At 48.6% G+C, this 24677-nt stretch overlaps 7 protein-coding genes across 7 annotated transcripts; 3 read left to right on the forward strand and 4 right to left on the reverse strand.

The window, feature by feature from the left end:
- Window positions 1–60: 60 nt before the first annotated feature.
- EI90DRAFT_2976523 (Yip1-domain-containing protein) lies at window positions 61–1167 on the reverse strand (the record flags this gene model as incomplete). Its single annotated transcript, XM_039055882.1, has 4 exons — window positions 806–1167; window positions 560–705; window positions 317–498; window positions 61–244 (listed from the first exon to the last, which is right to left on the reverse strand). The coding sequence occupies exons 1-4, from the start codon at window positions 894–896 to the stop codon at window positions 61–63; spliced, it is 603 nt and encodes a 200-aa protein (XP_038912083.1). The 5' UTR covers window positions 897–1167.
- EI90DRAFT_3019154 (TGF beta-inducible nuclear protein 1) lies at window positions 1083–2348 on the forward strand (the record flags this gene model as incomplete). The annotated part of the gene is made up of 8 exons (XM_039057318.1): window positions 1083–1094; window positions 1204–1224; window positions 1351–1412; window positions 1486–1760; window positions 1784–1969; window positions 2050–2207; window positions 2256–2316; window positions 2344–2348. The coding sequence occupies 8 exons, from the start codon at window positions 1083–1085 to the stop codon at window positions 2346–2348; spliced, it is 780 nt and encodes a 259-aa protein (XP_038912084.1).
- Window positions 2334–13581, reverse strand: EI90DRAFT_3157032 (uncharacterized protein). The gene is made up of 25 exons (XM_039066089.1): window positions 13408–13581; window positions 13213–13352; window positions 12983–13150; window positions 12710–12925; window positions 12430–12656; window positions 12226–12374; window positions 11934–12175; window positions 11739–11886; window positions 11524–11683; window positions 11248–11472; window positions 10919–11192; window positions 10587–10858; window positions 10364–10534; window positions 10169–10313; window positions 10008–10115; window positions 9363–9959; window positions 9150–9306; window positions 8801–9095; window positions 8535–8753; window positions 6818–8481; window positions 5851–6766; window positions 5451–5794; window positions 3817–5400; window positions 3100–3761; window positions 2334–3046 (listed from the first exon to the last, which is right to left on the reverse strand). The coding sequence occupies exons 1-25, from the start codon at window positions 13455–13457 to the stop codon at window positions 2535–2537; spliced, it is 9645 nt and encodes a 3214-aa protein (XP_038912085.1). The 5' UTR covers window positions 13458–13581; the 3' UTR covers window positions 2334–2534.
- A 187-nt stretch (window positions 13582–13768) lies between these two features.
- EI90DRAFT_3073223 (thymidylate synthase) lies at window positions 13769–14860 on the reverse strand. The gene is made up of 2 exons (XM_039061427.1): window positions 14278–14860; window positions 13769–14222 (listed from the first exon to the last, which is right to left on the reverse strand). Exons 1-2 carry the CDS (start codon window positions 14774–14776, stop codon window positions 13816–13818), a joined length of 906 nt encoding a protein of 301 aa, XP_038912086.1. The 5' UTR covers window positions 14777–14860; the 3' UTR covers window positions 13769–13815.
- A 692-nt stretch (window positions 14861–15552) lies between these two features.
- On the reverse strand, window positions 15553–16842 carry EI90DRAFT_3019156 (uncharacterized protein; the record flags this gene model as incomplete). Its single annotated transcript, XM_039057319.1, has 5 exons — window positions 15553–15904; window positions 15957–16156; window positions 16210–16269; window positions 16325–16375; window positions 16426–16842. The coding sequence occupies 5 exons, from the start codon at window positions 16840–16842 to the stop codon at window positions 15553–15555; spliced, it is 1080 nt and encodes a 359-aa protein (XP_038912087.1).
- Window positions 16843–17078: 236 nt separating this feature from the next.
- EI90DRAFT_3073228 (glucoamylase) lies at window positions 17079–20203 on the forward strand. Its single transcript, XM_039061428.1, has 15 exons — window positions 17079–17596; window positions 17648–17691; window positions 17743–17796; window positions 17853–17902; window positions 17958–17977; window positions 18039–18179; window positions 18236–18319; window positions 18370–18471; window positions 18529–18693; window positions 18747–18853; window positions 18908–19080; window positions 19131–19337; window positions 19388–19632; window positions 19693–19855; window positions 19909–20203. Exons 1-15 carry the CDS (start codon window positions 17513–17515, stop codon window positions 19986–19988), a joined length of 1719 nt encoding a protein of 572 aa, XP_038912088.1. The 5' UTR covers window positions 17079–17512; the 3' UTR covers window positions 19989–20203.
- An 887-nt stretch (window positions 20204–21090) lies between these two features.
- On the forward strand, window positions 21091–22115 carry EI90DRAFT_3129023 (uncharacterized protein; the record flags this gene model as incomplete). The annotated part of the gene is made up of 4 exons (XM_039064149.1): window positions 21091–21526; window positions 21597–21652; window positions 21712–21849; window positions 21906–22115. 4 exons carry the CDS (start codon window positions 21091–21093, stop codon window positions 22113–22115), a joined length of 840 nt encoding a protein of 279 aa, XP_038912089.1.
- Between the last annotated feature and the right edge of the window lie 2562 nt (window positions 22116–24677).

Consider the following 24677-nt stretch of genomic DNA (forward strand, 5'->3'; position numbering starts at 1 on the left):
AACACACGGAGTCGATCGCGATCAAAGGAATCTATGTGGCGCCGTGCGTCGATGCGCAGCCTATTTTAAAACTACGCCCACATTAAATACACTGAGGAGAGCAAAACAGCCGTATAATAGCCCTATGGGATATGCTACCAATAACCGCTGGTCTGACATCCGTAAAACGGTTACGAATAAGCCTGATGCCGAGTATGTGCACCACAGAATGGAGATGAGGGATAAAAGGTAGCCAATTGTGCCTCTATTGTAGATACAAGGTATTGAGTGAATGATATCGATGTCGAAGGGTGTAAAATTGATTAGGAGGACTTACTCTAACGTGAATACAACACTTATGGCACCAACGCCCACCATGGGTAGTAGGCAATACCCCAGGACGGATGCTACGCGATAGGCATCTATCCCCGATTCGGACATCAAGTTCAGCAGCACATATATCGATACAGACCCCATTAAGGCAACACCATAAATGTAACCGAACTGTGGCTTTCCAGACTGCGAAAAAATTTTTCATCAAGAACATAGACACAAAGAAGTTAAAAGCTGATCCACATACAAAAAGAAGGAAAAGAGCGAAGCAGAAACAAAAGACGATAGGCCCTGCCAAGTCGGCGTCGTCCATTATATGCTCATCTATCTTGCGCACTGGATGGAGCACAGTGAGAGATTTGATTCTAATATGGTTGAAATTTATGCCAAGTTCTATTCCATGAGAATCGGAATCCAGCGCAAGAGTTTAAGGTTTCAGGGTCAAACTTTAAACCAATATCCACTCCATCGAAATCTGTTCGCGCATGCGTACCTTCCAGTAACGGTGGTTCACCTTCAATCGCACCGGTCGTGAACGCAGTCCACCAAGGCCCAACAGTTTGAATATTCCCTCCAAAACTCATACTTCCCGGTACACCATTCCCAGCAGGAATATTCCCCTCTAAACTCGGCCGTGTGTTATACCCAGTTCCATAGAAATCCTGCTGCGGGGCTCCTCCTACTCCGAATAGTAGCCTTGTTGTGGATTTCCACCAGTATTAGTAGCGCCGCTTTGGCTGTAGGAACCAAATGGGTTATTATTGTTGAAGATGGACATGGCTGTGGGTCGTGTGGCAGCAAGAGTTTGACGCGTGTAGTATCAGGAAGAATTCAATACGTGCTTCACTGAATCGGGGAACGCCGAGCATTCTGGCTTAATTTTTTTGTCAGTTTAAGCGCCGTCTTCTCATGGTACGTTCGTTTATCATCTTGTGCCCACAAAGGTTAATGTTGCATTTCTGTCTCTGCAGCCCCAGGAAAGACCGCATCCTTCCATGTCCGTTAGCATCCTATTCTCATACGGCGCTCCTTATTTAGAACGCGTACATCGAAGAGCATATCAAGCGCCATGGGCGCAGACTGGATCATGAAGAAAGAGTGTCAGTACTAGTTCTGAGTCCCTTACACACCAAACCCTATTCTGAATTATTTTCCTCTCACCTTCTCCAACAGGCGAAAACGTGAAGCTCGAGCACCTAAGAAAGCTTCCATCAAAGCACAAACCACTTTCGGCATAAAAGCCAAGATTCTTCATGCCAAACGTCACGCCGAAAAGGTTCAGCTCAAAAAAACTCTCAAAGCTCACGACGAACGAAACATCAAACAAGCGGACGAATCTGCTCTCCCAGATGGCGCCTTACCTACTTACCTTCTTGATCGAGAAGGCCAAAAGATGCCAGAGCACTCTCAACAGCCATCAAGCAAAAACGAAAGGAGAAAGCTGCCAAGTATTCGGTTCCGTTACCTAAAGTTCGAGGCATTGCGGAAGATGAAATATTCAAAGTCATCAAGACTGGCAAAAGGAAAGCGAAAGCATGGAAGCGAATGATTACAAAAGTCACCTTTGTCGGAGAGAACTTCACACGAAAACCTGTGAAGATGGAACGATTTATTCGGCCTATGGCTTTACGGTTCAAGAAAGCTAATGTTACTCATCGTGAGTCGGGTTTGAGGCATTATTGTTCGGCCGGGTGTCGCAGAACACTGATATTTTTTTTTTTGCGTCTCTCCACATAGCTGAGCTCAAGGCGACATTCCAACTGCCAATTATAAATGTGAAAAAGAACCCACAGTCGCCGATGTACACGCAACTTGGTGTCATGACGAAGGGGACTGTCATTGAAGTAAATGTTTCTGAGTTAGGAATGGTCACAACGGGCGGGAAGGCCGTTTGGGTACGTAACATGCTCTTGAATTTTGTGCGATGCTCACTTTCTTTCCAGGGCAAATATGCCCAAGTTACAAACAACCCAGAAAATGACGGGTGCATAAATGCTGTTTTGTGTGAGTTATCATGTCTTCTCAATGTAGCCTAAATACACTAAGCACATATTTTCCAGTGGTTTAATGTTGTCTCTCCCGCTCATTTGTACATATTCCACACTACTCACACCGCTATGAACTATAATGCATTATCACGGACAATCAGTCTTGAATGAGGCCGACAATTAATTCCAACAAGAAATCCAGATAATGATATAACAAAACTGATCCAACTTCCTTCAGTTCTCCAAAGACTCTGGGGTGTACTGTTTCTTCAGCTGATTCAGATACAATTCCAGCAATGCCTTCATCAGTTGTTCGATGGGAACTGTCGCATACTCATGGACCCAAACTGGGAGTGAATCTCGAATACTGATATTCGTCCATTGCTTGAACGTCTCCAGATCTGGCGACGCAGCTCCGAGCTGATGGAGTTTTGGTGTCTCGATGATCCGCGAAATGCAATGGTATCTCAACCCTCCTATACCAACTTTGGACGCGTCGGGCACTGCGGAAGACGTGGTTCGAATAGGAGGCAAAGTGGTGCCATCTTCCTTCGGTAAAGAATCCGAGGGATTTGGATTCTCGCTCGATAACGCGCCCATAGGCATGTGTGGCTCCGTGGCATTTGGCAGCTCAGCCAATCTGGATGGGTCATATTTGGCGTCTTGTCGGCTCTCCCAATTTCCGCCAGAGCTTTCTCGATCTCCTGTCGAAGAGCGGACTGCATTGCCATAAGCTGCTCGTATTTCTGAAAATCCAACGCTATGTAGAGGGACTGAGATCCTGACTTGGATTTCGGACGAGGGAACGTGCTTCGAAACTCGTAATCCAACCGCTTGTCAGCCTCGAACTCCGTGCTCTGCATGGATATGTTCATCTCAGGCATAGTAAAAACCTTCGCGCCTGCATAGAAGTCCAGCCATTTCTCGGTAGCTGGCATATCACCGCCGCGAACCTCAAACGAGTGCAAGGCTAAATTCAGGTCCCGAAAAGGCGGCTGATCCAGAGATTGAACATTTCGAAGAAGATCTCCTTGAATTTCAACGGCTTCGAACTGGGTCATCTTCGTGTCTGACTGATTGAAGATTGCCACTCGAAGGCGAGCCAGATGAAGATGCATTTCCTGGACTATCATCAGCTTCGTCCTCCCCGCCTCCTTGAATTTGGACCTGGCGGATTTGATCATCGCGCCAGCAACTCGTGAGAGGGGGTTTTGAGGTTCAGGAACACGGGTTGCTCGAAAAGCTTTCGACTCTCTGGCAGCTCCCTCTTTTTGGGACTGAAGTAACGAAGAGACTTTGCCACCAACGAGAATGAGCTCCGAAACTAACATGATTCTTGCCGCAGCTCCAATGTCACCCCCAACCACAGCAAAATTGAGGCGGACGTGCGGTTCAGCCAGATCGCCAACGCTTGTGTCTCTTGGCCACTCGTCAAATACTTTGGCTTCGATCGGATCGCAGCTAGAAATAATGATAGTGTAAGCGAATAGTAATCGTAGCTCGCCGGACATCATACCGCAGTAGAAGTACTTTCTTCCTGTCGTAGTTAAGAGAAGCATGGATACCTCTCACATGAATAAAAAGCTCTAGAAGAGTTGATTCGTGGGAATCAGGGGACGTGTGCCGTCGTCTTACGGTCTCGAATGAAACGGAAGGAAAAGAAATTCGACCTGAGATTCTTCGGATGGCGTCCAGCTTTACTTCCTCCAGTGTAAGCGATATCTCCGAGAAGTCATCAGTAAGTTTAGTTCGGAGAACTACTGGTCTTATTTCTAGCGTAAGCTTAGTGATAGCGTGACCCAAGTCAACCTCGAGCTGAACGGCTTCCAATTGTACAAGAATGCTGGTCACCAGTGGAATCTTTTGTAGGGACGCACTGTCTGCTGGTAATGGCCCAGCCGAAATTGCGGGAGATGACTTCGCAAGAGCATCCAGAATAGGTATGCGATCTAACCATACTGCTTTGAAACAGAGCACGTCTTGCAATCGCCCGAAGCGAACAGAGCCATCTATCTCAGAATTGGCGACGATCGATAAGCAATTGGCTAGGCTACCCTGGTTCCCTCCTGTCCCTCTCAATTCCACGGAGAATGTCAGGTTCCGAGCACTCGCATTGAGACAGTCTTCCACGAGATACCCGTGTCGAAGTCTTATCGTAATATCTTCCACTGAGCCCATAAGCCCGAACTCGCGCGCTCCAGGCGAAATACGGAGTAAGAAACCGCCGCTCTTCCAATGAACACCTGCCAAGACATTGACATCTGGTAGGCAAGTGAGTTCGAATTGAGATTCATCAATGCATAAACTGAAAGTTAGCTCCGTGGCTTGGATGATATTGGGTTGGGTTGATTCCTCATTCGGCGTCGTGGGAAGAACACGAGTAGGAGCCGTCGTTCTCTCAGTAAGTTGGTCGGCGAGACGCTCCTCAATCTGTCGGGTCACTTCCGTAAGAAACGGCAGAACAGTTGGCTGGATGGTATTCCTGCTAGAATGGAGGCGAGCATTGAAAGAAAGGCGCGACTGAGTCCCATTAGGGACGTGACCAGGCGCAGAGGCTCTTCTCGCTGCGGGGAGTGCACGATATTCGACCCATACAGAGAGGTTCGGAAGGTCGAAAACATCAGACTCTGAAGGCAACGCCCGGGTGAAATCTTGGAATACAGATTCTTCGCCCCAATGTGGAAGCGTTGATGACCGCCTATGCGCACCCCGGCTCGCCGGCGCGTGAAATCGAATGCGTCCACTCTGGAACTCGAACCCCACCCTTACGTTGGATGTGGGCAATGTCAAATACTTGGAATCTACGGAGGAGCCCGGGAAACTCCCGAAGGTTGCAGATGGTGTTTCGTCCCGTAACTGAGGGACGAATCGGCTGAAATGCTCCTTGCCTTCTCGGTACACATCAATCATGGAAAATATATATCCGGGTAGGGCGGGTGAGACGTCTAATTCGAATCCACTAACTGCCGCTCGCGCTAGGACCATGCGCGATGAAGCAGAAACACGGGAAACCACTTCGACCGTCATTTCAGGACACAACATGCAGTCTAAGGTGCCGTGGCTTGCACTTTCAAAATGCTTTGGATTGTTGCGATCGAACCTTGGCAAGAGTTTAGGCAATCTTAAGACCTACATAGATCACTAACGTACGATGAAATGAACTGAAACGCGCAACGTTGCATCCTAACACTTCCAGTCTCCTCGCGCCTTGTCACGAAGTCCATCGCTGCTACGGAGAACAGAAATGCAGGTGATCTCTCCGTCAAGGTATTAAGAGGGGAGCTAGGGGACATTGATTCTCCTTCGCTCCCAAGAGTTAGAGGAAACACGATGCCAATGCTACGGACAGAGAACGACATAGTTCGGTTGAGGAGCGGCGAGGTGCGATGTTGAGTTTGGGTTTGAGACTCAAAAGATTGAAGGACTCGTTGCGTTTTCTTTTTCATTTCCTCCAACTCAAGCGCGCGCTGCTCTTTGCGCAGCAGCATCTCAGCCTAATGAGTCAAGGCCATCATTCCCTAGGCGTACTGAGGTAGGTGGGGCGTCATACCTGTACATGATCAACTAAATTCCCAAGTTCACTGATCGCGGCGGGCACCATTAGGGCGTGCACTTTGTCGACCGAGATCGATAGATGTTGAGTATCGGCCGCATCACTACCCGTTGGGTATACCTCATTGTGAACGGAACAATCAAGGGTCATGAAGGCCGAAGTATAAGGCTCGACGTATTTACTTGATGAAAATGGCAGGGAGGTGTCGTGCTCGAGTGACAAGTTCAACCCCTTGGCTTCCGCAAGCCATTGCAGTCCACGGCGGCTAGCAGATCTGACAGTGGCCCGGGCTAAAGGTGCCTCGAGGGATTGGACGGAAGTCGGTCCACGAAGACCAATTGCGAATCCCTTCGATTGGATGTTTAAGTGGAATGTTAGCTTTTTCCGTAAAGGTGCAGGCCTTTTCACAAGGTTTGTGTGTGGACCAGTAACGAGGTCCAAGAGGTCATTAAAGTCATTCCCGAACTTTTGCTGCACTGTTAGAATATCGTCCACGTATTTGGGCTTGAGCATTAGTTTAAACCGATCAATGAGAAGGGTTGCGTGGACCCGGGTCCCTTCAAGTACGCCTGTCAGTCGGCAAGACGGTAATCCCAGCTTTACGGCCGGCGCCCCATCTGAACCATGGGACCCTATCATGTCGGTCGAGGAAATGCTGATGGTCTGCGATGCGACGTGGACTCCATAAGAAAGGATTTGAGTGTTCAAACGACGCCCGAATGCTAGAGAGTCGTGAATCGACCATGCAAACCAAGCTCCATGCATGACATGAAGAGACACAGAAAACGTTCCTAGTGTAGCTTGGACGTCTAAATCTTGTTTGAGATACGATGAGTCTACTTTTGGGGTGCTCGACGATTGCGCGGGCTCCTCGATTTCAGAGAGAAGTCCCTTGAACATCGCATTGTATGCTCTGGGTAATAGTTGATGAAAATAATAAGGTGAGGGGGAATGAATCACGTACGGTAGGTATTCTGATTCCCATTCTTTGATAAAATGATACAACTTGATGGCGCTGCGCGGCACCCTAGCACCTGCATGCTGAACTCCTGCGGTCATTCGCAATTTGTTGCTGCTTCTCCCTGCATAAAACGCCGCGCCCAGGAGCTTCAGCTCGGCCAAAATAGCCCTATCGCTGGTCTGAGTTTGCGAGTCTTCGGCAGATCGCGCCTGAATCTGGAATTCATTCAAAGAACCGTGAATGGATGAGGAAAAATCTTGGATGGGGGCAGCATTCCTCCGCATGATTAGGCTTGTACCAGCCTGAGCCCCGACCAGCTTGAGATTCACGTCCAATAATTGGGCCGAAGTACGAACATCCAGTCTACTGATGTCAAGGAATGCTTCCAAAAATATGGGGATCTTGCTGTTGGAACCCCGATCTGAGGGTTGGGGTGATGGGGCATTGGCATTCGGCAAGCTGATTGTACGGAATCGCTGCAGGCGAAGCAATGATCTAACGAATGACAATGCCGTGGGTAGGACGTTAAATTTCACTCCTGACACTCCAAGATGTAGAACGATGTGCTGAACAACAATGTCTCGCGCTGATTGCCCTGTAGCCTTCGTCACCAATGTTCCGAGATCTCGAATGCCCGACCGAACCTGTAGGTCCACTGCATCTATAGAGATTTCGGTGTTAGGTACAGCGTCCCTCAGCGATACATTCCAATGACGTATCAACAGCGTGACTCCGACCAGAGTCGGAACCTGGGTATCCTCATGCTGGGTGGGAAATAGCAAGTCAAGAATATGCAGTGAAGAAATCTGTTCGTCATCCAAATCAAGCATCCCGAGGGAGGATTTCTCTTTGAGAAGAGAGACGAATTCAGATCGAAGTTCGTTCACGTCAAGAAGATCCCTGGATCTAGTGGAGGGCATATCCATTATTTCTGCTTTTTCGGCTGGAGTCAAACTGCGTATGCTCTGCAGAAGCAGGGTAAAAATCGACAGGAAGGGATCTGACCGAATGGCTTGGGGTGTCCCAGATGTCACCATGAAAGAGACCTGAATCAAGGAGAGTGGATGTGCGCCACCATGTGCGGTGGATGAAAGGGACAGGAGAGTGCTGACTAGACTCTGCTGAGCAGCACGCGAGCTCTTGCCCTGAGAAGTTACTAGCCTAATTATGCGCACGAAAGGGTACGCATATGCCATAGCTGTCCCATAGGTGACACCAGGAGAGGTATCATCCAATTGAATCCGAACATTACCCAGAATTGCAGAAATTGTCACCCCCTGCTGGTCCTTTTGGATGTCGATGGAGCTGGGCCCCATCGCAATACCACTTGGTTTGGAGTATCCAAGTGCTGAGATGCTGCCGCTACGAACATTAACATACAAACCCCCGAGGCACGCATTGACCGCAGTAATCATGGACGGTCCGAGCGACCCCTGGACGGAGCCGAAACTCATCACAAGTTCTGCGAGCGACACAGCTGTAGGCTGCTCAGGTGTTCGACCCAGTTCTGTGACAGGTGGTGCCTGAATGACTTGCCAGAAGCGGATGCGCCACGAAACTGATCGGGCGTCAAATTGAAAAGTTTTGTCCCGAGGTTTCGCATTCGCAGGATGGGAATCCATAAAATCAATGAATATCCTATCCAGAAGCTGTTCCAGGGAGTCATACTAAATTCGACTATTGAGTATGGCCAAAAAGATATTGTCACGCGAGGACACACATGATTTTTCGGCTGCTGACTCTGTAGAATGCTACAGACGACGTCGCTCACCAGTGGGGTGAGCATAAACTCATTACGATGCCTTGATTCAAGTCTGATGTACGCGTGATGCAACGTAGAATTATGTTGGGCAGGCAACTGTTCCGGTTGAACAGGCGAAAGCACCAGAGGGTCCGTTGGGTCAGAAGGAGCGTGGCTCTGCGGAGTTACACCAGGAGCCTGATGTGGAGGTTGAGTAAGGGCAAACAATTCTTGATATGTGTTACCTTGGGTATGAAGCGCATTCCTCCGAGGTCCTTCGCAAGTTCAAGCTTGCAAAGTATGCAACGATAAATGGCCATCGCTGGGGTGACGGCGTGTGAGAATGACGACGAGTGTGGTGTATCGGTTGAATCATCTTCTTCTATACTCCTGTAAAATTTGTCGTCGTCTTCGAACTCCGTATTCGACACAAAACTTGTATCATCACCACTGTCGGATTCATCACCACTGGATATGTCTTCATCCGTAAATGGATTCCGAACTCCCTTGTGCCTAGAGCCAGGCTTGTACAATGCTGGTCTTCCGAGACGAGGGTGAGCCAAACGGAATTGCACGCGGACCACTGAAACATACTTCGATATCTCTGAATCTGGCCCAGAGTCTGACGACATGAACGCATCGGATATTTCCCCTGTGGAAATGCTGTCGTGCCCTGGACTCGCATCAGGGCTCTTCGCGAGCTCGGGTGTGTTTACGAAGGGCAGCAAAAATGTGTTCAAGTGCTGGTAAACTAAAGAAGGGTGAATAAGGTGACCACTTATCACAGAATACACACCATAGACTTGCCTCGATCGTGCGATTCGTGAGATTGCTCGTAGAGGAAGGGTACGCGCCGAGTCAATGAATCCTGATTCTGAACAAAAAGAATTTGGCGCTCTGCATCCTTTTGCCAATTCGGGGGTGAGTGATATACGTCCATGTGCAGATCGAACTCTGCTGATCCTACTTCAAGCCAAAGTCTGGAGCCAGCAATTCCTCTCTCCACCTGGTCTTCCAAAAGAAACTGCACCTTTGATATAGGGATGTCCACACTCTTGACCTTTCGATAGGAATGGCCCGCAAGATCATTGGAAGCAAAGCGAAGGCCATCGGACAAGAAAAGACGAATCGCAGCCGCTTCTGACATGATAGCCAAATCTACGTCATGCAACTGCATAGCGAGGAATGTTACGTCTGGATCGTAATCCAGACGGAACTCGGCAGCTGGAGCGTTCAAAGTATCTTTCATATTCGTGATGAAGACGGTGACACAGTCTCGTAAAACGGTCAAAAATTGCAGCGAGGGGGAGCCATGAACAGACCCCAAGCAGAATTCCCAAATGCAGACGTATGTGGATGCCAGAGGAGGAGGTCCAAAAAGGCGATGCGCATTAATATCGACGCCTGACAAAGGTTACTGAGGTAAATCTCCAGTAAGTGATCCGGTCTTACCAGCAACGCTTATAGATTTCCCCTTGATCCTCATACAATCAGAGGCACCCATGTGAGAGCAATCGTCTATAAAGCTGATGGAGAGAGGGAAGGTATTGAGGGTCATTTCTGGCAGCACTAACGTTAGTGACTCAGGAGTAGCGGACTCGACTCTGGCATACCCATAAAATAATCGTGAGTGTTAAGGATGAGTTGGAGTTTAGGGACTTTGACGCAAATCGCTGAGCGGCAGTTGTGAAGCTCGTGCGGAAGTAGAATCGCCGAATCGTGAACGTCCAAATTCAGGGTAACATGGAACATGTTGGACTGCCCAAACAAAATTCAGCGTGACTTAAGCAATATGACGTTTCACACACCTGCCCTGGCCGATACTTCTGTTTCATAGGGTCTCCCACCTGATTCAAAGATTTTTTGTCAAGGTATTCAGCGCGAGTCGTGAAGTTGGTGAAATTTCCGAAATAATTGTCCCGAACAATCATCAGCTGTCTGATAGCCCATCCATACGCCTTGAATAACAAGAGGGTTGCCTATGTGATAAGGAGTGAATAGCACGCTCGCGATAAACCCAACACACAATACCTTCATATCAAGCCTCAGAGTATCCACGTTATCAGGCCGGACGTCGGCGTGATAGAGGTAAGAGGACTTGAGAGAAAGGGAGCCTATGCTTCCAATGTTGATGGTGTGGGACTTTCCAAGAACAACGTGAGTATTCCAACTAGGGAGGCTAAACGAAACATCCAGAGGTAAGGTGTTAATGGAAAACGTCACAGTGCTCGATAATGGACGGTATTTCAGAAAAGGGAGTGAGACATGTGTGTTTAGCGATGGACCAGCAATGTTGACAAGCGCTGATTTTTGCGTCCGGTCCGTGAGCACATTATAACATCAAATGGTCAGGTGGAGCTCACCATTTTGACGATCTACAAGTGGGAAATCAATCACATTGTAGTCATTGACATTAAGACGTAATTGGAAGTCATGTAGTGCAAGCTTCAAAATGTATATCATCGGAACAAACTTGGCGTGTTCTGCAGGAGGACCCATAGACCAATCCTTCGCCATATCGGTCAGAAGGGTGATGTGGTCTCGAAGAAGGTAGATTGTGGACTTCGACAACGATACATCAAACACCCATTCCCTTCGTCCATCCCATTGTAAAGGGGCGGGCATCTCACACAATATCTGCAAAAAATCCATGAAGAAAGGAGTGTAACAGCGCATTCTTCTCGTTACTTACTCGGCATGACTCCGCAAATAAGAATCGAGACTGATTGACGCTTGAGATGACGGTTAGCTTGTCCGCATGTATTTGTAGGAAGTTGTCATAGCCGCTTTCGCTTGCAACCATAGACATCACATAATTCACAGTGGAATCAGCTCCAATCTTAACATCCAGCCATCCGAATGGACGACTGCTGCGTTTAGAGGGCCCCAAATCACCAAGGACGTCATAACGCCAATTCTAGACGAATGCGTTGCAGTAACGCGTTGTGCAAAAAATGAAGCTGCAAACCTTGGAAACCTCCCTGATAGGAACCCTCAGCGTCACTTCCTCTTTTAGCTCTATAAAAATTTTGAGTGCTGAATGCAACCGGGATTGGCCTTGCTGCAGTTTGGGAGTAGGACCCCTTGTTCGATAAGTATTCAGTGCAAATATATCTTGCAGGATTCGTCTTACGGAGTATGCTTCATTCGAAACCCCTCGACAAAGCGGACAAGCACACGCACCGATGCCGATCCGCCCATGGCCCATAATGCAACTGCCCACCATAAATTACGAAGTCAATACCCCACTGCGGAGCCAGATCGCCATTACCAACGTCCACGGTTTCAAGGCCTTCGGTTCCCGTCGGACGTGCATTCGCGGGGACAGACCCTAAAACACATAAATTTAATTGAGCCAAGTTCCGGACACCAACCTACCTGCAACATCCGAATAATAGCGCATCTCAAACATCGATGTCTCCAATAAGGTGGACCAACGGGCATACTCATCAGACCGATCTCGATCGATTGTGTCTAGCTGGGTGTGGTACCGGGACAGACCTTGCCAACGGTTCATCTCGATAGATTCATGAATGAGAGATGGCCGCCAGAAACCAAGGGCAATGCTGCGAAACTTTCGAGATATAAAATTGCTCAACGAGAGGGGCACAGTAGGGGAACTAGGAAAGGGTGTAAAACTGTGAGCTGCCTTCAAGCCGTAATTACGCACGTCCCCGTAGCCCCTTTTATGTCATTGAGAACTGCGGTACCATGCCCAACCATAGGCTGATAGTAATCTTTGTTTACACGAGTGTATATCTTCACGTCCTTGAACTTGAAGGCATATATTTGTTTGTACAAATCCAACTGAGATCGAGACTGTGGTATTCAGTAGTCTTTAGAAGGTAATTATCTGGGGACTTCGTGATCCTACCGGAACAATCTGAAATGTACCCTCGGCTCTATTGAATGCTCCAACCAGCAAAATTGGAGTTGACCTGTTCCCAACCATTATAGCCCCTCGAACCAAATCAAATGAGATTGGTAAGAAATCGCCGAACTCGAACTTCGGGAGTAGAGAGATGATGAAACTTTTCACATATACGACAGGAGCGATAAGAAGTCGCAATAGGGCACTGTATCTGCGACGCTGAGCTGCATCTAAGCATTGAAATCATAATGCCATCAAATTATCATCGAACGATATGACAGACCTGTTCGGGCATCTACAGCTTCAGCTTGGGGGTAATCACTCCTCGTCACCCGCGAAGCATTGGTTGCCGTCCCTTTCAGGGGGAAGCGATTTTGCTCTTGGCTTTCCGACATCATACAATTCAGAATGTCGTCGTACATAGGGGTTCGGTTATATATGAACCATTCCAACCCCTCCGCGACGCATTTAATTAGGCAAGGCGCCCGCTTTGGAGAATCTGTGAACAAAGGTGATTAAACCTATACATACACGGCGTCCAGTCATTAACACATACGGACGTTCTCTCCAACTACCTTAGTGTCATCGCTGAGTTCTCGGGTTCTCCAAAACCAATACCGGCAGGTAATGTGGAATTTTACAATTCTGACGGATTGATTTGTTGAATGGTACCTCAACTCTTTGATGAACAGTCGCCCGGACAGCAGTGATATTTGGATAGCATCTGCCGGACAAAACAGTAAGGTCGAGAAAGAGTCAACCCCGGGCCCGGTATTCGTGACCTACCGAACTCTAACCAGACATTATTGGATTTCCAGTACAAGGTACGGAGCACGAATCCGACGAACCATCCAAACAAACGGTTCCAAAAAAAGAGGAAGAATGAAGTGACGATAACGATGACAACGCATAGAACAATAAGGAGCCTACGTGATGTATCAGCTAACTTCCACTCATGGTTCAACAGAACGAGGAACATGCCAGTTGACGGAACCAGGAGAACCAGCGTCCTTAGCGTCAAGCCGTGACATCTCCAGGGCACTCCTGGAAGGGATGCAGAAAATCGTCTTGCCTTGTCAACCCACCTATCCCCGTGGCCTGAAACCTTGCGATAGGCCTGCGAATGTGAACGTCACGGCCACGTGCATGTGGGACTCGCACAGTCACATTACATAATTCAATGCAGTGGCGCTCAAGTCTAGGCAGGTGACCAGCCTCTCTTTAACGGGAAGCTCAAGTCCTGACCTGGGCATGTTATCGCTCACAACCAGAACTGCAGACGTTCAAGTTGTATGAACATGGACTCATGCAAGGAACACAAACGCAATATTCAAGCAAAATAGAAGCATCAAAATAAATTCAAATTCATCCTGGATTACATCTTCACCGCTACACGCTCATTTTCATGTCCAACTTCCCGTGAGGCTGATATCCTTCTACGGCAAAATCCTCATACTTGAAGTCGTCGATATCCGTGATGTCCCTGGTCCACCGTAGAGTTGGAAATGGACGAGGCTCCCGCGTGACTTGAATCTTCAACGCATCAACATGATCACGGTAGACATGCGCGTCCCCCAGTTGAATGATGAGCTCCCGAGCCTCCGTGTTAGTGACTTTAGCAATCATATGCGTAAGAAGAGCGTATGAAGCGATATTGAAAGGGATGCCTAGTCCAAGATCAGCAGATCTTTGGAACATAATGCATGAGAGTCCCGGCTTTTCTGTTGCTGGAGTAGGCAGGTGAACGTAAAATTGGCAGAACATGTGGCAAGGCGGTAACGCCATCTGAGGCAGGTCTGGAGAGAATGGCGTAATCAGTCTGGCAGGATAGGATATGCAGCATGCGCGCACCTGCAGGATTCCAGGCACTCATAATGATCCTTCTATCCGTTGGATCTTCCTTGATCTTTCGAATGACCTCCTTTAGCTGATCAACGCCTTGACCGGCATAATCTGTATCTGCAGTCTCATACTTCGCCCCAAAGTGTCTCCACTGGAACCCATATACGGGGCCAAGATCACCAACCCGGCGATGACTGAGTCCTCGTTTATCAAGGAATTCTCGACTCCCATTGCCATCCCAAATCTTTACGCCACGCTCGGACAAATGCGTGGAGTCTGTGTCAGCGCGCACGAACCACAAAAGCTCTTCCAGTACCGCACGGAAGAAGACACGCTTCGTGGTTAGCAAGGGAAGCACGCTGTTCTGCAGTGAGAACCGAAACGAGGGAGGCGCGAATATGGAGATTGTCCCCGTACCAGTGCGATCAGGGCGTGTCGCACCTTCCTCCATCACGCGTCGAATGAGTGACAGATACTGTTCTTCTTCGTGTGCAGATGTGGCTGTCATTGCAATGTGTTGATTTTACACTGGAGGTAGAAATGGTGATTATGAGGCTCCAGATATTCAACGCAAGGGTGTGACAACGCGACGTGACTGTAACGTGACGCTTCTGACCCTTCCGGTCCTGGACTTCGCTCAAGAACTGAATTCCTAACCTCTCAATTTCTATCCCGCTGCTCTGCGGTGTCCTGCAGGACGTCCAGGACTCATAGTAAATTTTACTATGTGGCTATACAAATGTCAACTTCACTTTTCTCGAGGGCTTGCAGAGGCAGGCCCGCAAACGCCGAATGCTAAGCTCACATCCTACCTTTTTGACCCCATGACTACTGTGACGCCACATTGTTATTTAATGGAGGTACGAGATTGCAGGAGGGCTGTACGTTATTGTGTTCTTTTTTCGCGCCTGGCACATTGTTAATTGCCTCAATTCGGCTGTTTTGATTGTTCTGCCGAATGGACTGCTTCACCGTCTGATATCTCCGAACCTTCGCCCGTGATTTGGTTTTGCTCGTACTAATCTACTTTCAACACCCTTGTACCTCTACTTCGTGCTCACTCTGCCCATTCATTCCAGTTCATTGCTTTTATTTTCTGCTCTGATTGTGATGTGCCTACCTAAAATTCCCGGAGAAGCACCGCGTAAGTTATCGACCGTGACGACCGTCGCAAAGCAAAATAGTAATAATACAGCTTATCGGGACTGGCTGGGCAGATTACAAATTCTAAGAGAATGCGTCCAAAAGTCATGCGATACGTAAAAAAAAGGATGCGGAGAAATGTCATCGTCCTGGTGGTCGAAATATTGACATTTGGGGCGTTTCCCCCGGCTGTCGTTTTACTATAGGAGGTCCGGCGCCGGGAACCGGTGCCTCAAAGCTGATCTTCGACGCTGGTGCCTTTGGTAGCTCTGGGCTCCCATTACGTTGCCAAACGTGCACCCCACTTTTTCGCCACGTATCTCTTGCAACATCAAGTTCGACCTCAACTTCGCTCTGGGCACTTGCGGACGTCCCTACACCATCATCTGAGAATGACGCTCGAGGGGTAGAATAATGCGCAAGCGAGTCAGTTGACATCCAGGAGAGGCGCTCAATCTCATTCCTGAGCATGCTGAAGACACCTGGCCTCTCCCTGCGATCGTATCGTTTCGGGGACAGGGTCACGGAGGCAGGTTCGAACTGACTCCGGGCAAGCCAACTGATGAGCACCTGGCGGGAAAAAGGAAAGCTCTGAAAGGGGAACGTGGCGTCTTGTGGCTGAGCTGGCGAACTCGCGAATCGCTCGTTCCCCAGACAATTTGGATGAAGATGGTGCTGCAAATGCCTCATCTGCGTCAAAGATCGAGTCCTTCGCTTTCTGCCAGTCAACCGGGATATACAAGACCTATAAACAGTAATGATCACCAGAAGTATCCCTATCGAGCTATTAATTCTCACTTTTCGCAAGTGTATGCTGTCAGTTGGCCATAATTTATTTGCTTTGCGAAGAGCAGCAACCTGAAAGCCACGCTCAAATGAGTACGATCCACTTCGATCAACGCGTGAAAAATACCTTGATGCCATATTTGAGCGCAACGCTTTCGAGTGAATCTGCGGGCATGATCTGAGGCGGAATGGGTATTTGCAAAGAGGCACAAACATCCTGGGGCACACCTCATGGACATAGACTTCCCTTGTATTTCCCGGAGCGGCATCGGTTGGCTCAGTGCTACTTCCGGTAGCACCCAGCCCATTCGTCCAGCCGTCCAACGTCGACGTAGCAGATGGATGGGGCTTTCCATTCCGCAACTCCTTCAAGCTCGAGGACGCGCTTTCGGGGGTGTATGCATCGCTCGCGAACACCGGACGAAGCTTTCTGCGTAAGCCAGGTCTAGTGAGTGTTCCATCCTTGATAGAAGACGCGAAGGTTGGCAAGTCGATTGCCGGACATTGGAGAGGATGTGCTGTGTCGTTAGGTGCATCTTCACGACCTTCACAATCTTCCCCGGCACTGGGTGCTTGGTATCTGGGGGATGTAAGGTGGGTGGAAAGGTAGGTGAAGCATCCCTTGAGGGCATGGGCGACGCACATTGAGGCCAAGCGCAACTTGCCGCGCACCCCTTGACGCCCGTCGCTTCTCCAATAGACAGCACATTCATAATTTGCAGTAGCTTCGCAGGGCGCTACCGCCTGACTCGGCTCTCCCCATCCAAGGGTGCTGTTGGGTATGAATTGTACAATCTTTCATCCTTAAAAGTGTTGTTCGTCGTCCGTCACAATTTAAATGCACAACGCATGAGTTTTGATGATTGGCTCCCAGATCCATTTACCATTCTCAGCATGCTCTAAGCACCGACAAATGACTGTTAGAACCGTTTGGGGACTACTGAATGAATCCGTTTGGATGAAACGGGTCCCAAGGAATCGCGCGCTCTTGCCCTTCCCATGCTGTTGATCTTTCGACTTTAAATACCGTAATTACTCCATGTGCTCATATGCTCCTTTTGACAGCATCAATCGTACAAGAACACACTCCGAGGAATTGTTCCCCATCCGATTGCACCAGTGTTCTAAGTGAAGCGAGTCTCTGGCTGTATCATCAAATGGTTCCTCATTCCACCTTGCCGCCGCCACGAATGCTGGGATGCAGGGTTCTATGTGCATAACCAGGTAATTGATATAGCACCTGACTTATAAACCCATTTGCGGCTAGGAAGCTCGTTCTTGACTCTCAGAACGACATACTCCCGTGTTCGCAAAAATGACCATAATTTTCCAACAACTTGCACCCTTTGTCGCTGTGTTGTTCAGTAAGGGCACCGTCTTGCTCGATGCTCTCTTTGGCGTACGTAATTCTGCTGGCTTGCACAACGAGGAGGCTTGACCCATCAATTAGAGTGCCACTCGTGATGTGCCTTCATACATCTCGACCGAGGCTCCGTGTGTATATTTTATCAGAAACAAATGCACGAGCTGATGTTGATCGTCCAGACTCGCAAAGGCTGGCCTTCTCGCAAATATTGGGACGAATGGGGCAAAACCGGGGTGCGCCAGGCGCTGAAGAGTTCACATTTTACTCTGACTCGGATTTCCCTTGCCAGGATTGTCATTGCGTCACCCTCGACCTCGGATCCCAACTACCTGTACACTTGTTAGTAGCTTGGACTCAACAACGTCATTCATCATTCTCATACTTAGGCTATCAGGGACGAGAGATAGTTCACTGGTACGAAATTCCCTGTGGTTAGCCACAGGAATACTAGCAGCTTGACGCATTTTGGGCTCAGGTCTTCAAGCTGCTTATCGATGAGTACATACAGGGTAGAGACAAGACTCTTTTGGGGCAAATCACGGATTTCATTGCTGCCGAAAAGGTTTTGCAAAGCGTCTCGAATCCTTCGGGAAGCGTTGGAGAGCCTAAGTTCAACGTGAGTGCCCCCATTTACGTAAAAGCTTGCCTTTGCCTACAGTATTTCCTTACTAGGTCAACGAGACTGCATTCACCGATGCTTGGGGACGTCCTCAGCGAGATGGGCCGGCTCTTCGAGCCACCGCCCTCATTAACTTCGTGAGTGATACTGCCTGAATCGCGTTTGCACACCCACCCATTACCGACAGGCCAATTATCTCATTTCAAACGGCAATACCAGCTATCCTGCGGATACAATCTGGCCGATGGTACAACTCGATCTTGACTATGTAGCTGGCACTTGGAATGAGGTATTTTCACTCAGGAGAGCGCATTCTATTAGCGAACTCTCATCTCATCTCATACAGACTGGGTTTGATCTATGGGAGGAAGTGAATGGCTCGTCGTTTTTCACTATTGCCGTCCAGCACCGCGCGTTGAGAGAAGGCACGACTTTTGCCGCGAAGCAAGGCGATTCTACCCGCGCATCCACGTACACAATCCAAGCCGCAAATTTGTTATGCTTCCTACAAGTGAGTCTTATGTCATGTCTCTTCCGCTGTAATCCTGAACCTGTATCATCCAGTCCTTCTGGTCCCCTTCCTCTAGCGCTCTCATAGCTAATATTAATGTCGAGGACCGGCGGAGCGGTCTGGATATCAACACTCTCCTAGGATCCATACATACATTTGAGTGAGATCGTGCGTTGAATTTACGCAAATTCTCTTATTCTGATACTTTGATTAGTCCTGCCGCTGGTCCTGATGCTGCCACCTTCCAACCGGGCTCAGACAGGGCTTTGTTGAATCATTACACGACCGTCAATTCCTTCAGGGGAAGCCTCTACTCGCTGAATTCCGGTATTTCGGCCAGCAGTGCGGTAAATCTTGGACGCTATAAGGAGGACGTTTATTACAATGGTAACTATATCCAACCACGGAATGACACTAATTGCTGACTCGCTCACTAGGCAACCCTTGGTACATTGGGACATTTGCTGCTAGCCAGCAGCTTTACCATGCTCTCTATCAATGGGAGGCTGCGGGCGGCATAAATGTCACATCGGTTTCCCTTCCTTTCTTCCAACAACTAATTTCTTCTGCTGCAGTTGGGTATTATGCTGCCGATACTTCCACTTACACCACTTTATACGATGCGGTGTCTGCATATGCTGATGGTGAGCACCCCTTTTCAAGACTGCTCCTTTGTGCTGAATCATATCGACAGGCTTCTTGCTTCTCGCTCAACAGTACACACCCTCCAGCGGCGAGCTGAGCGAACAATATGACAAGTCGACCGGGGCTCAGAGGAGCGCTGTTCAGTTGACCTGGAGCTTCGCTTCTGCTTTGACGGCCTTCGACGCCAGGAATAATACCCTCCCATCATCTTGGGGTGCCAAGGGACTCTCCATAGCATCCTGCCCAAATACTGTTGCCATCACGTTCAATGCGTACGCTACAACTGTTTGGGGGGTAAGTTGCTGCGAATATGCAGGTATGACTGTCGAGCTCAGCACAGGGCTTTTCATATAGGAGAATATTTACATCGCTGGAAGCATTGGTGCTCTTGGGGGTTGGTCTCCAGATAGTGCCGTGCCTCTCAGCTCAGCCGGCTATCCCACTTGGTCCACCACCGTCTATGTTCCCGCTGGGATAACGTTCCAATACAAGTACATCAGGAAGTACAATGGCGCAGGTGAGTGGGTTCGAGGATCTTGAAGAGTTGATGTCAACGGCCTTCTTCCCTAGTCACTTGGGAAAGCGATCCTGACCGACAACTTGTCGCACCAACCTCTGGCGCATACACTGAAAATGATTCCTGGCGCTAGGCCAATCCTAAAGCGACGTGCTAGGCGACCGTGTGCCAAACTCTAATTTCGAAACTTGTCTGCTTTTTTTTCCAGTTGTTGATTACAATCCAGTGTACCAGTGTAGACTTTAGATGAATGAACTCCTAGGGTAAGTTGTTCGCATGATGCATCATAGGTTTGGGATGCGGTGACTGCAAATGAGTCTACAATGTGCACGCAAAAATTACATGGAATAATCTCCTGAGCATTTGAACCGGGTCATGCATGATGAAATTAGGTTACAACCCTACGTGACTCGTCAATGGACGCAGACTAGTACTGGGACGAGGGCGAGAGGTTGATGTGTTGTCAGTGATGCGTATATATATACCGGGCGGTATATTATTGGCTTCAATATTGTGCCACTCCCATCAACACTTTTGCATGGAGCTGTACGGGTGCCTATACCCATTTAATCAGACCGTAGGGCGTGCCCTCCCAGCAATTAATGATGTAGTGTGAAATACCCATCTGTGACCTCGTTCATTGCATCACACACTGTACACATGCCTTAGATGAGGAAGGCGCGGAAAGCTTAGTCATGGCGGGAACCCATTCCCAGTGGCAGCGATTGGGTAGAAGCAGACCCTCAGAGGCAATTGGATTTGAGAGAACACGGGGTCGCTCTTGACTAGTTATGTGCTCTCAAACATGGTCGAGGCGTCTGGCCATAAAAGGTGCAGGTACAAAGCCTGGTAGAGGTCTGTCATGCTATCACGTCCAAACTGTTGTGTGATCGACCCGTTTATTCCATCAACCTGATTGGCAGCTTCAGTTCGCTGTAAACTCCAGCCTCTTCCACTCGACTCAACGAGTTTGGGAAATGCTGTCGTAGTGCAGCAAATTCACGAAGCTTTCCGAAGCAGAAATTGGATTGGCTCTATGGCGGCCAGCGCATCTGATCTGTACTTGATGGAAACCCGGTTCGGTGGAAGACCAAATCCGGAACTATTTCAGTCGCGTGACTTCCGAGAAAATAAAGGCCCCTTCATTAAATGACCCTATCATCTCCGATGTCCGTCAGCCAACGTCTTAACGTCTCATTCGCTCCCTCGATATCACTACATTTTTAACTTTAGCCATGAGCGCGGTCTATATGACTCCAGGAGACAACTTTGCAACTTCTTATCACCATACTACCACCATTACCGAACCTCCTCCTTCATATGCTGACTCCGTGCGTCGAGCTAAGAGGGCGCGACATAGGGCCAGCATTTCCAGTTCCGGAACTTTTCCAGACCCAGAGAATGACGAAGATAATCTGGTATCAGAAAGGTCGCCTTTGCTCCAGAATGTTGCAGGTGTGCATGGTTCACGTCAACAACAACATCAAGCACGAGTTCAATCAGCACCATCACGGAGACTCCGAAAATATTTCAGACCACTAAGACGAAAGGCTTACTGGTTACCTGTCCTCCACCTTATATTGCTCAATTTCTTATTTGCCCTTGTTGCGTGGCTGTATTTGTTCCTTGGTGTTCTAATTGGAACAACTTTACTATTGACATTACCTCTGGGTGAGTCTCTATCAGTAGTTTCGAACAAGGCAAAGACATAACGATATGCCAATGTTTCCTTCTCCTAAAGGGACTTTGATCTGGTGGTTGACGCTTATCGGCTCAAGATTCTTTGCCGATGCTGAGGTGGGCACATCCCTCGCCTCTACAATGCCATACTGCCCGCAATTTTTTTGCGCTTTCAGATTCGTATGCAAAGCTATTTCCACGGCATTCAGCCTCCTCCACAAAGAAGAGCTGTCTTCCATCAGCCGCCCGTCGAAATTGACCCGGAGTCAGGCATCCCCATTCAACGCACATTCCTTCAAAATTCATACGACATGGTCAGTTTCTTTTATCGTTTTGTTCAAAACTTGTTTCCTCACTTTTTCAAATGCAGTTTCTCGATTGGGAAGGGTCATATATCCCCATATTTCACTTCCTCGTCGTGAAAGCTCCCATAACACTCGTCCTCACAATCTTCGCTCTTGTTGTGATACCCCCTGCGGTCATTCTCATTATACCCGCACCCTATGTTCTTCGGCTCTTCCGAAGGATAGGCAAGTGGCAAGCTCTTATCGCAGTCGAAGGATTGTCGCAATGGCCATGAGTATCAGAGAGATGACAACATAGGGGGAAAGCTAGGCACGCCCAATTGCTGATCTTGCTGTATGAAACATGTGATCGTTGCCTTGCCATAAGCGAAAAGTCGCCCAAATTGTTACCAGGTGCATACTTAGAGGAGGTGATGGTGATGGGTTGTGACGGGGACAGTAATGGGAACGAACGAGGAAGACGGGGATAGAGGAGAATACGTGACCAGAACCCATGACCGTGGTACAGATCAATTCAAGGAAATGTCTAGTTGTTGGGACAGAATTGCCTGGTCTATGCATGAGGAATGTGGGATAGGCGATATCCTGCATGTAATTATTGCGGGGGGAGCACACGGCTGCAATGATCCTTATTCGATCTTTGAAGCAATGAATAATGAGGGACAGACGAATCATGCCATAACGAGAATAAATGATAATCGCACCCCTACAGGCTTTAGACTTACGCGGTATGATTAATCGGCCGGCCGCCACAAATACTCGACGCCTCCTTTACAGTATAGTAAAGCAAGCTTGTGCTTAGCGCTGGTTCTACTGTCACACCATGCAGTTTACGTTGTGCACAGGCTTTGAAGTATCTCCTCTCATTCGATCGCTAACTCGCATGTCGTTTCAGCTATGTATGTTTGTTATCGCTGAAGTTGCACCGGCTACTGCCACTGCCCAAACACCACACGGTATCTCGTAGTTATCTCGGCCGTTAATTCCCTGCTGACCACGCATTCGCCCCTATCAGTTAAGTCCACATTTCGTCGAGCTTCGTTCTGCATGCTCTGAAGTCTTGCGCACGCCATGCAATTACATACTCCCAAAGCGTAGCCAATTTGTTGAACCGAGGATAATTTATCCGGGCTCAACTATCAACCCGACATGTCTCGAGAATGCAAGTGCCAGCACTGTATCAAGCCGACACGAGCTGCACCGAAATGGAACGCTGAGCTCCAATGCATATACCTATGATTTATTTATTGCAGGTCGATATTAATGCCATGTAAAGATTATCTGATACTAAGGCGAGAACTTGACCTCGTCTTCTGGATCGAGATGCTTCCCATTGTAAAACCTAGCGCGCTACCGAGTGGAGCCCCACAGCTGAAGGCGGTGAAGGCCAAGTCTTGGGCCTGTTCCCAGCCTCAAACGTTTGAGCGGGCACCCCAGTCCAGCAGGGATTCCAGTTACAATCCCCATTCCTTGAAATATTCAAACTGAACTCATTCTTTGCAAAACCACATCCAACGGACCAGACCGCGAGCAAATACCCAGCACCCATACAACTCCGCAGAGTGGCTGAGCAGAAGAAAGAAGCATCCCGACGTAAGGGTGTGAAGATATAACCCTTTGCTAGTGGAGCGAAGCTCGAGGGATATTGAGATCCACACTGATGAGGAACTCCGATGCAATAGCTAAATTGCGATGCTTTGCGCCCAGGAATCGCACCTTGAAAGACCAAAACTGATCATGGGGAGCGTACGTGACAAAATTATCTTCCATCCAGGAAGAGGCCGTTTTGCACATGTGCGGACACAGACTTTTGTTGGCCTGGGATTCCATTGATATCGCGATTTATCCACGCATTATTCTTGAAGTTCCTCCATGAAAGACGCGCGGGGACGTCATGGTTAGAAACATAATCGGGGAGTGAGTCGATTCACTTTAGCGTAACGAGAACGAAAGCAGTAGCACTTGGAACTAGACTCAGGGATTGTACGTGGCCCGGTACCCCCCGTCACCCCCGGGGGGTGAGCCAGGAAACAATTTTGTGATGACTGGAGGTCGGACATAAAGGTATTCGCCATTTAAAAACAAACAGTCAGTTATAAGCAGAGAATGTCGTGCTTGTGGCTCAGGGTGTCGGAATCAGCGCTGCGAGTAACTTGACTCGGGACCATCGAAGAAAGTAACGGCAACGACAGTCAAGAACCAAGATCGCGAGTATTTTCGCCCTTCATTTATGGGATTTGTAGCGCTGCTGAAGCCATTGCCCATGAACGACCAAGGGTTAGCTGACAGCCGAACCAGTTAGTCCCTTCAATTTTCATTTCATAGGAGTTTGTTGGCCCCTGTGACCGAGCCAGGGGGAATGAACAGTGGACGTGAGGGTGTCATGAGAGATTCACGGTCGCAGAGATTGGGGCCAGGTGAGGTCCTCTGTGTTGGACGTAGATAATAGAGATGACTGAGTTCGGCACCCTTACATATGGTATATTCATCACAATTCTAAAACCCCTTCGCAGTATTATCCATGAGTGATGTTTGAATGCTACCGTGAACAGGAAGGACATAAGGCAAACCTAATGAGTTCTTGGGTCATTTTACCTGACTCGTTGGGCCACGAGTAGTCGTGGTATTGAAGTACGAAGCCGTTGGAGGCATGAGATCATCTGTTGATTAGCTTTGGCGGCACTTCCGGAGAAGTCGCTGTCGTGTCCGCAGAAAAGTACGTAGGATACTTGGTCCTGCTTCTATGCTGCAATGACCAAGCCGTCTTCTCCGGCCACAGACAGATTAACATAGTTGAGGATAGACCTCGGCAATCGAGACTCTCGCGACAACATGCG

This window comes from Cantharellus anzutake (genome assembly GCF_015039405.1).
Source record: "Cantharellus anzutake strain C23 chromosome Unknown EI90scaffold_54, whole genome shotgun sequence".
Classification (NCBI taxonomy): Eukaryota; Fungi; Basidiomycota; class Agaricomycetes; order Cantharellales; family Hydnaceae; genus Cantharellus; species Cantharellus anzutake.

Bases quoted from the DNA above. Each gene is read 5' to 3' on its own strand.
- EI90DRAFT_3157032 (XM_039066089.1), bottom strand. From the start codon at position 13,457: ATGTCACGGCTTGACGCTAAGGACGCTGGTTCTCCTGGTTCCGTCAAC. The intron at 10,314-10,363 runs GTGTGTGAAACG...TTGTTTGGGCAG, and splicing joins AGAAGTATCGGCCAGGGCAG to TCCAACATGTTCCATGTTAC. The intron at 9,960-10,007 runs GTAAGACCGGAT...AACCTTTGTCAG, and splicing joins GAAATCTATAAGCGTTGCTG to GCGTCGATATTAATGCGCAT.
- EI90DRAFT_3073223 (XM_039061427.1), bottom strand. From the start codon at position 14,776: ATGACAGCCACATCTGCACACGAAGAAGAACAGTATCTGTCACTCATT. The intron at 14,223-14,277 runs GTGCGCGCATGC...CATTCTCTCCAG, and splicing joins GAGTGCCTGGAATCCTGCAG to ACCTGCCTCAGATGGCGTTA.
- EI90DRAFT_3073228 (XM_039061428.1), top strand. From the start codon at position 17,513: ATGACCATAATTTTCCAACAACTTGCACCCTTTGTCGCTGTGTTGTTC. The intron at 17,692-17,742 runs GTGTGTATATTT...TTGATCGTCCAG, and splicing joins TACATCTCGACCGAGGCTCC to ACTCGCAAAGGCTGGCCTTC. The intron at 17,797-17,852 runs GTGCGCCAGGCG...TTCCCTTGCCAG, and splicing joins ACGAATGGGGCAAAACCGGG to GATTGTCATTGCGTCACCCT.